This window comes from Daucus carota, chromosome 9 (assembly GCF_001625215.2).
Source record: "Daucus carota subsp. sativus chromosome 9, DH1 v3.0, whole genome shotgun sequence".
NCBI lineage: Eukaryota > Viridiplantae > Streptophyta > Magnoliopsida > Apiales > Apiaceae > Daucus > Daucus carota.
The window spans coordinates 6,954,525-6,965,524 of NC_030389.2; the positions used below are offsets into that span (position 1 = coordinate 6,954,525).

Genomic DNA, 11,000 nt, shown 5'->3' on the forward strand with positions numbered 1-11,000 from the left:
GTAGAGATGAAAACCTTCAAATACTTGTACTTGCTCTACTTCCTGGAGAAGAAGAGGAGAGCGATTCATATTTAGTCATCCACTTTCTTAGAGATGTTGTATCGATCAACTTAAGAGATGGTACCATCAGGAAACTGTGTGATTTAGGATTGCGAACCACAGAATCGCGTCTTCTAAAAAGTGAACCATGGCATTACGTTCATCCATACAGGCAGAACCCAGTTTATCCCAGACTAACCGCATCTTAGCTAGCTAGAGGTATTGTTGTCCCAATATATTTTTCAAAAATGTTTTTTGGCAGCATATCTGAATTCTTTTCAATTAATTTGAACTGAATAGCTTTCTGTTATATATCTTTATTGGGCCGCCATGTTCTTGTTATCTGTTTTTCTACAAGCCTAGTTTAATTTCATTGCTTTGCAAGAGAAAAAAAATGTTATCTATTGCCATCTTGTTTCTTGATATCCTTCTGTGGTAATCTTTATATGTTTTTATATTGTGACGGCCATTTGAATATAGATTGTGTCCCTTTAAGAGTTTATCCTTCGGTTCTATACGATTATTCTCCCGGAGATTGATTCATAAGCATTCTATTATATTATTATCTGTTTATGTAAATTATAGGGAAGGCCATCGCTAATGAAGAGAATTATTAAGTTGATGTTGATGATGGCCGGAGCGAGGAGTATATATATGGACTCTGAGGAAGAAGGTGCTGATATGAGTCTTATGCCAAGTTGATGTTGATGATGGCTGCAGCTAAGAAGACGGGAGTTCTATGCCTTCTAATTAATGCCATCACGCGAGGCATAATAAAGGGTAGAATTTATTGCTTGAGAGCTTAATTAATTTGGCTAAACTTTGTAAGATATGTCATATCTATTGATTTAGGAAGCTATTTATGAAAACTATGGTACTTTTGATTTTTATTGGCAAGATTGTGTTGATGATATGCTTATTATTTGTTTTTATTTTGTGATGTAGGTACTATTTTTCCCTATGGGTTGTGCTCGTAAATTTTTTATGTTTCAAACTCAGTTTTTACTTATAGCTGTGATGTTTAATTGGGGTATTTTTTTATTATTAGATGTTATAGTCTTAGTGGCGAGACACTATGTCCCAAGATGTAATTAATGAGATATTATGCATGTTTAATGACATATTTTTTGATTATATATATATAATATGATTAAATATGGTATTTGTTTTTATTTTGATTTAATTTAGTACTAAATGGATATTGTTTTTGCCTTGCTCATAATTTTTTATGTTTAAAACTCAGTTTCTAGCTACTTATGGCTATGATGGTTGAGGTGTGGTTTTTTATTATTAGATTAGATATTATAGTATTAGTGGCTAGACACTATTTCCGAAGATATAAGTTCTTTATTATTAGATATTATAAGAATAGTTCTATGGAGACTGATTTTTGTGGAGGCTTTACAGATTTAATCACAGCCATCCATTTCTTACTCATCCAAGGGCTTGCAGATATTTTTCCTGCACATTCGTTTTCTCTCCCTATCCTGTCCTACACTTCTTAATCGGTGAACAACAAGCAGAAATTCTAAAACCTGCATAACATGAAATAATAATTCCATAATATTGGCGTTCAATCATCGAAATCCTAACAAATAAAAATAATAATTGCATACAAAATAAAGATGTAGTTGAACATTGCTATGATTGGCAATGAACTCATTGTCATTGTCCTGCAACTAATAACACTTAGATATATCACAAATATGCGCGACATATTAATAATATTACGTACATTACTAGAAATGCTGGACAAGAACAATGTAAATTATAAAGTTAGTTTTGAATTAAAATTGAAATAAGAAATGCAGGACAAGAATATTAATAATACATTACTCGAAATGCAGGACAAGAATAGTGTAAATGATTAATATTACAATATTACCAGAAATGCGGGACAAGAAATGCAGGACAAAGAATATTTAATCATGTCCATTAATTGCCAGATTATTTTAACGGTAGATCTTGTAGTCTGTAAAGACTCCAAAGTTTTTGGTCTCCATTGAACCCAATTATAGTATTAGTGGCTAGACACTATATCCGAAGATATAAATTCTGAGATATCATGCATGTTTGATGACATAATTTATGATTATATATATAATATGATTAAATATGCTATTAGTTTTTTATTTTGATTTAACTTAGTAGTAAATAGATTGAATTTACACATATCATACTTGAATTGATTAAGACATAAAAATGTAAAACAAAAACAAGCAAACCCCAACAAGTTGTAACATTTCTTACCACTCTTGTCATGGTGAACCTAAAAATTTGATAAAAATGGTAGGTTATAATTAGTATAAAATGAAGATAGTGATAGAAAACGGACCACATTAGTTATTATCCCTTTTTATATGAAGATAGTGATACTTATAAAGCCCAATATGCCTTGCGTAATAACTGCTGGCTGCTAATAAAGTTTAATTTTGTTAAAATATTTATAACAAGTCGTCTCTGCATGTTTTGTATGTATATACCTCTGTGCAGTATTCTACTCATAAGTCTATTTTAAAACACGGTAGATGAACTAGCATCATATATAATGCTCTCAAGTGGAAATGGTAGAGTAGGGTCTTAATTTATTTTTCAAAATGTTATCTATTCCCATCTAGTTTCTTGTGGTAAGTTCCCAATTTACGACGGAAATATTCCGTCGTTTTTCTCAAGTAGTAAGTTCGAAAAACCGTCACAATTTTTCACGAGCGTCGTAAGTATGTTCTTCATCTCCTCGGATGTTACAGTTTCTCATTTGAGCGTTACTTTTCAAATTTAGGTCAAGCCTCTAATTAAAAATTTTGTTGTCTAATCAAATTAGATGTAAATGCACTAAAAATAAATTTTTAATTTAAAAGAAATCAACCGCATTAGATGCAGAAGCACATGTGATAAGAAGAACCTATTCTGAGGTAGCAATCAAAAATTTTGTTGTCTAATCAAATTAGATGTAAACGCACTAAAAATGAGAAAATGAACTTTTAATGTAAAAGAAATCAACGGCATCGGATGCAGAAGCACATGCGATAAGAAGAACCTATTTTAAGGAGGTAGAAAATGACCTATAACTTCAAAAATATATATTCAATTTCTAAAATCAATAAAATTTCAATAACTTATTAAAATAAAAAAATGAATATATATATTTTTGAGAAAACCCATGTTAACAATCATGTGCTACAAACAATTTAAGAAAGTTTTAATATGAAAATTTTTGGTTTCGCGTAATATAAATATTACTTTATCATTATAATTATTATAAACTTATCTTTTTTATTATAGTTACGCTGTATGTCTAAACTGCCAAATAAAATGAGTAATCATTGTGTGTTATATTTGATATAATAGTTATTCTAGTACCTACCTTTTAATCATAAAATGTACTCCCTCCGTCCCTTCCATTTCTTTACACTTTCCTTTTTGGGATGTCCCATCCAATTCTTTACATTTCAAAACTTACCAAATATAGTCAATGGGTCCCACCACTTCTCCACTTTTCTTTCCTTTTCACACTACTTTTACTCCACTATCTTCTTTTTATATATTAAAAATCAATGGGTCCCACCACTTCACCCACTTTTCTTTATCTTTTTCACTACTTTATACCTATTTCTTAACCTCCGTGCCCAACCCATTTGATAAGAAATGGGAGGGACGGAGGGAGTATAATCTTAGAAGAAAACTCATCGAATTTTTGTAATAATAATAATTGTTTGTGGGGCTCGGAAGGCTTTTCTTTTTGAAAATCATTTTATTATTATGTGAATTAGCAAAAAAATATTCTCATTCATATATAAGTTTTGTTAAATTGTATTTTTATTGTTACTAGTGTTATTACTTGACTCGGTCTCCTTAAACTAACAATCTATGGGCCTAAGATTGTGGATTGTTGAAGGCCGTGTCTCTTTATATCTCGCTCTAAGTGTTTTTTAAATTGTAGTGGTATGAGCTCTTATCTATACTTCACTTAAGCTTAGACACTAATTCATCATTACATATTCGTGTCCATTGAACTCATGTACTAATTCATCACTATATCTTATTCAAGTTTTCTTCATATATGTATATAGAATAAAGGTGACAATATCCATGATCATTTTATTATTATCAAATATTTTACTAATGCATAAATCTCAATAAAAATTCCATCTATCAAATCCTAGGTTAATAATAATTCTTCGATTTGACCATAATTTTATAATCTCTCTTCGTTCTAGTTATTCAAGATAAATCGAATTATCTTTTCGGATTTCAAGCTAAACTAACCTCACATGCAAGAAAATGACTAAAACCAAATATCCTAACAAAAAAAACTAAAAGCATATAAATTTAGTCGATTGCAATATTTGAATTTACCATATTCAAAAATTTGAAAAATTAGAGTAGATTACTAATTCAATCTCTCTTACCTCTTTTACAAATAGAAAAACAAATTAATTAATCAATTTTTACCTTGGATAATAAAACTATACAAAAGTAGAAGCAACTTGGTATAAATTATTTAATTGTTTGGGTGTGTGTATAAAAGACTCAAATACTTTTTTATCTAATAGATGTGGATGTTACAAACAATGTGCTCCCACAATCAAACATTCCCACTAAACCTCAACTATGACTTTGCACTCCCCAACTTATGATACCATTTATAACGACCCAAACCTATAAAGCATTCCATAGTAGACTCAACAACCCATCAAACATTAGTCTAAACGTGCTTGCAATTTATTATACCTTAATTATTTGTTTGTGTTTAGAAGCATCAAATGTCGTATATCTAATCAACATGTAAAGACGCTAAATACTCTTCATCTCAAGGGATGTTACAGTTTCTCATTTGAACATTACATTTCAAATTTAGATCAAGCCTCCAATTAAAAATTTTGTTATCTAATGAAATTAGATTTTACCCACTAGAAATGAGAAATTCATTGGTTAATTGATGAACTTTTAATTTAAAAGAAATAAAGGGCCCGGGAATGCAGAAGCCATGTGATATGAAGAAGAATCTATTCTAACTAGGTAGCAAATAACCTATAACTTCAAAAATATATTTGCAATTTTTAAAATCAAAATATTTGAAAATAGCTTATTAAATAAGAAAATTTGCATATAAATATTTTCGAGAAAACCCATGTTAATTGTCAAATGTCACAAACAATTTAAGAAAGTTTTAATATGAAATTCTTTTGTTTCACATAATTTAATTATTACTTTGCCATAAAAATTATAACAAACTCATCATAATTGTCAATTTATAAATGTAATTCTTATGTGTTATATTCGATATAATATTTATTACAGTACCTTTTAATTACGAAATATATAATCTTATAAGAAAACTTATCAAATTTTTTTAATAAATAATAATTGGTTTTATTATGTGAATAATAAAAAAAGTTATTTCCATTCATATATAACTTTTGTTAAATTATATTTGTATTCATACTAGTGTTATTACTTGTCTGGGTCCCTTAAAATTAGCCAACTATATATGGGCCTAAGATTGTGGATTGTTGAGACCGTGTTTCATTATATCTTCTTCAAGTATTTTGTAAGTTATAGTTATCAGAGCTCTCATCTATACTGCACTTCTATACACAAATTGAAGCTTCTTTTACTGAGGCACAACCCCTTGACTAATTGGGGGAAGAAGTAAATCGACCATCAGTCTTTAACTGGGGTAATTTTTTAGCATGGTAAGTCAAATTTGGTACAGATCTCTCAACTAGATCTCAACTTAAGATTGTTTCCCCTATCTTTATTTTATGTGTGTATGTCTGTATGTTTTTCTGGCTTTTTTAATTTTATTTTAATTATAGCTTCTTCTTTCACCTGCAGAAACCCTGATTAATTCAGACAAGCCCTAAAAATGAAACTGGGGTTGTCCTCCCCGGCAGATCAACGTGAAAAAGATGTGGCCATCATTCCTGTCACATCGGCAGTACAATCATTCCCTTGTATATTGAAGAGGAGGTGCATTGTTTCAGATCCATCTTCAGAAGTGCTCGAATCAGCAGATCTTCTACGAGAGATCCTTGTGAAGCTTCCGCCAAAAACTGTCTTTGGTTTTACGTTAGTATCAAGTCACTGGAATAAGACTATAACGGATCCAGAACTTACATGTCTTCTGAAGGTTCCTCGGAATCCATCAGCTGTTTTTGTCAGAAGACTGGTACTGCAGGAGGACCATGATGTTGTCAAATACACCCATATTCCTCTTGAGGGTGTCACTAGAGGTGGTCGTGTACGGGTTAGACGTAGTCCTCTAAGCCTGAATTTGATGGAAGAAGAAGAATTCAACCAGGCCTCTTTCGTGATTCAACATTCGAGCAACGGCCTTATGATTTGTTCATCATGTAACGGCAGACGTTACTTCTTGTTTAACCCCACTACTAAGAAGCGTGTTAAAATTCCGTTGCTAATTAATTTTTGTTATTGGGTCATATCAATGCACATATCTTTTCTAGCCCCTGGCAGACATAAAATCATTGCTGTGTATCTTCCCACATATCGTGGTGACAGATTGAAACTTCTGGTCCTGGAGCCTAATCAAAACCAGCTGCAATATTGGAGAAACACGGGAGTGGAGTTTCCTGTCACAGGCACGGAAGTGGTTAATTATTGGTACGGTGTAGATGTGGATGGTGTAATTTATTGGCCATGCTATAAATCAAGCGGACTCATGTTTTTCGATGTGAGGGAAGAGACTGTTCACTGGCTACCTGAGGTGCCGCACCCATATGATAAATTTTCTGGATTGGCTTATTTTGGTGAGTGCAAGGGTAATTTGTGTATGGTTGCAGATGTTAGTATGAGAAAGGGAACGTTCGACATGCTGGAGCTGAAGACTGATCGCTCCATGTGGTTCATTAAGTATCACATTGACCTCACAGGGAGAGTGAGTAGAGATGAAAACCTTCAAATACTTGTACTTGCTCTACTTCCTGGAGTAGAAGAGGAGAGCGATTCATATTTAGTCATCCACTTTCTTAGAGAAGTTGTATCGATCAACTTAAGAGACGGGACCATCAGGAAACTGTGTGATTTAGGATTGCGAACCACAGAATCGCGTCTTCTAAGAAGTGAACCATGGCATTACGTTCATCCATACAGGCAGAACCCAGTTTATCCCAGACTAACCGCATCTTAGCTAGCTAGAGGTATTGTTGTCCCAATATATTTTTCAAAAATGTTTTTTGGCAGCATATCTGAATTCTTTTCAATTAATTTGAATGAATAGCTTTCTGTGATATATCTTTATTGGGCCGCCATGTTCTTGTTATCTGTTTTTCTACAAGCCTAGTTTAATTTCATTGCTTTGCAAGAGAAAAAAGATGTTATCTATTGCCATCTTGTTTCTTGATATCCTTCTGTGGTAATCTTTATATGTTTTTATATTGTGACGGCCATTCGAATATAGATTGTGTCCCTTTAAGAGTTTATCCTTCGGTTCTATACGATTATTCTCCCAGAGATTGATTTATAAGCATTCTATTATATTATTATCTGTTTATGTAAATTATAGGGGAAGGCCATCGCTAACGAAGAGAATTATTAAGTTGATGTTGATGATGGCCGGAGCGACGAGTATATATGGACTCTGAGGAAGAAGGTGCTGATATGAGTCTTATGCCAAGTTGATGTTGATGATGGCTGCAGCTAAGAAGACCGGAGTTCTATGCCTTCTAATGCCATCACGCGAGGCATAATAAAGGGTAGAATTTATTGCTTGAGAGCTTAATTAATTTGGCTAAACTTTATAAGACAGTCGAATTTATGCACTATCTATTGATTTAGGAAGCTATTTATGAGATATTATGCATGTTTAATGACATATTTTTTGATATATATAATATGATTAAATATGGTATTTGTTTTTATTTTGATTTAACTTAGTACTAAATGGATATTGTTTTTGCCTTGCTCATAATTTTTTATGTTTAAAACTCAGTTTCTACTTATGGCTATGATGCTTGAGGTGTGATTTTTTATTATTAGATATTATAGTATTAGTGGCTAGACACTATATCCGAAGATATAAGTTCTTTATTATTAGATATTATATAACTCAGTATGAGAAAAGTTCTATGGAGACTGATTTTTGTGGAGGCTTTAGAGACTTAATCACAGCCATCCATTTCTTACCCATCCAAGAGCTTGCAGATATTTGTGCTGCACATTCGTTTTCTCTCCATATCCTGTCCTGCACTTCTAAATCGGTGAGCAACAAGCAGAAATTCTAAATCCTGCATAACATGAAATAATAATTCCAAAATATTGGTGTTCAATCACCGAAATCCTAACAAATAAAAATAATAATTGCATACAAAATAAAGATGTAGTTGGAAATGGTAGACTAGGGTCTTAATTTATTTTTCAAAATGTTATCTATTCCCATCTAGTTTCTTGTGATAAATTCCCAATTTACGACGGAATATTTCCGTCGTTTTTGCTCAAGTTGTAAGTTCGAAAAACCGTCACAATTTTCCACGAGCGTCGTAAGTATGTTCAAGCGTCGTACGTTTTACCTGGTGGGACCCACAATTTCACTAAATTAATAGCTAAACTTAGGACGCGTAGTTCGTTATAAGCTTGAGAATTTACGACGGACGTTTCCGTCGTAAAGTAACTACCGACAGAATCTACTACGAACATTCGTCGCAAGTTCTAGAGTAAAACTTAAACTTACGAAGAAATATTTCCGTCGTAAATTTGAATTTATATATTACAATAACCTGCTATGTTTTATGTATTTTCTGTCGTGCAAAACTTGTAGCAATAAACAAACCATTTGAATCCTATTGATAGCAAACTGAAAACAGACCAAGCAGATGAAACACGATAAAACATATAAAGAATGTCTGATGATCCCATTATACTGTGTGTTCTATATGGAGTGGTTCCCTCTTTATTACAAGCTTACACAGAATCTTCTGCAACAGAATCCAGCCATGGAAACCGACTCTACCTATCCTTAAGTTGCTTTTCAAATTCAATCAATTTTTCCCGTGTAGGCTGCAAAAACATATGAGATATTATGCATGTTTGATGACATATTTTATGATTACCTATATTTATGATTATATATGCTATTTGTTTTTATTTTAATTTAACTTAGTAGTAAATAGATTGAACTTAATTACGCATGTTATAATTTTTTTGATGGAGTATGAATCATACTTGAATTGACTAAAACCAAAAAAAAATAATCAAAAACAAGCAAAACCCAACAAATTGTTACATTTTCTAACCCCCTTGTCATGGTGAACCCAAAAATTTGATAAAAATGGTAGGTTATAACTTGTATAAAATGTAGATAGTGATTGGAAATGGACCACATTAATAATCTCTCTTTGTTATAGTTATTCAAGATAAATTAAGTTATCTTTTAGGATTTCAAGCTCAACTAACCTCAAATGGAAGAAAATGACTAAAACTAATTATCCTAACAAAAAAACTAAAAGCAAATAAATTTAATTGATTACAAACTTTGACTTTATCATATTCAAAAATTTGAAATATAGAGGAGATTACTAATTCAATCTGTCTTACCTATCTATTGCAAATAAAAAAAATCAAATTATTCGATCAATTTTGCCTTGGATAATTCAACTACACAAAAGTTGAAGCAACTTGGTATAAGTTAGATAATGTTTGGTTGTGTGTTTATAAAGGTCTCAAATACTTTTTCATCTAATGAATATGGATGTTATAAACAATGTGCCCTACATCAAACTTTACCTATCTAATCGACGTGGAAAAGCCCAAATACTCTTCATCTCCTCGCATGTTACTGTTTCTCATTTGAACATTACTTTTCAAATTTAGATCAAGTCTCTAATTAAAAATTTTGTTGTCTAATCAAATTAGATGTAAAACCTCACTATTCTCAATAATTCATGTGAAGATAATATGGTGGCTAGCTAAGAAACAATATGGACAATATTATATAAAGATTTTTATACTTCATGCTGACATGTAATATATAAATAGCTTACATCATTTTTAATAAAATCTCTTCATAATTATAAAGAATGTTGTGCTTTAATTGAAAATCTTAGATATTATTCCGAAAAGATTTCTATTCATCAAATTGAACTAATAAATAATTGTTGGTAGAAAATCTCCTTGTAAATATAAGCAATGATGTGGCCAACCAAACAATTGAAAATCTTAGATTATATTGTTAAAAGATTATTAGTCTAGTAAATTGAAATCTAGGATTATATTCCAAATAGATTATTACTCTAATTAATTGAAAATCTTGGATATTGTTCATAAAAGATTAGTATTTCTCAAATTGAACTAATAAACAATGTTTTGTAGAAAATCCCTTTATAAATATAAGTAATAATGTGGCCAACCAATAAATTTAAAATCTTGGAATATCTTTCTATTAGATTATAACTCAAAAATTTTCTCCCTTATAAATATAGACCATATTTACATAGTTGCAATACAACCATAGCAAATACTATATCAATAACAATAAAGAGAAAAGATAAAATGTCCAACCCCAATTCAGAGATGGAGGCAGAGATCCCGTCACCCCAAAACCTCAACCTCGGGTGTCCCCGATGTAATTCAGAGGAAACTAAGTTTGGCTATTACAACAACAACCAGATCTCTTTACCGCGGTAAGAACTGCAAAAAGTTCTGGACCCATGGTGGAAAAGTCAGAGACATCTCCTCAAATGGGAGAGAGAGGAGGGTGAATCGTTTTAGGAATTCTTCCCCCTCAACTGTTTCATCAGCCCCACCACCACCACCACCACTACCGTTGGGCATGACATCTGGTGGCATCATAAATGGAATTTGGACACTCAACCTGACCCGCCCGCGGAGAATTTAGAAAAAACATAAAAATTTGCCAACAAAACTCACACTTTCAGGAACAATGACCGAATGGGTAGTTCTGTTGGCCGTTCATCGGGCTCGTCCTCTCGTTCCGGGTACAATGC

At 31.9% G+C, this 11,000-nt stretch overlaps 1 protein-coding gene across 1 annotated transcript; it reads left to right on the top strand.

The window, feature by feature from the left end:
- The first annotated feature begins 5,908 nt into the window (after positions 1–5,908).
- LOC108201175 (F-box protein At5g07610) lies at positions 5,909–7,189 on the top strand. Its single transcript, XM_017369472.2, has one exon. The coding sequence runs from the start codon at positions 5,909–5,911 to the stop codon at positions 7,187–7,189; it is 1,281 nt and encodes a 426-aa protein (XP_017224961.2).
- The last annotated feature ends 3,811 nt before the right edge of the window (positions 7,190–11,000 follow it).

Bases quoted from the DNA above. Each gene is read 5' to 3' on its own strand.
- LOC108201175 (XM_017369472.2), top strand. From the start codon at position 5,909: ATGAAACTGGGGTTGTCCTCCCCGGCAGATCAACGTGAAAAAGATGTG.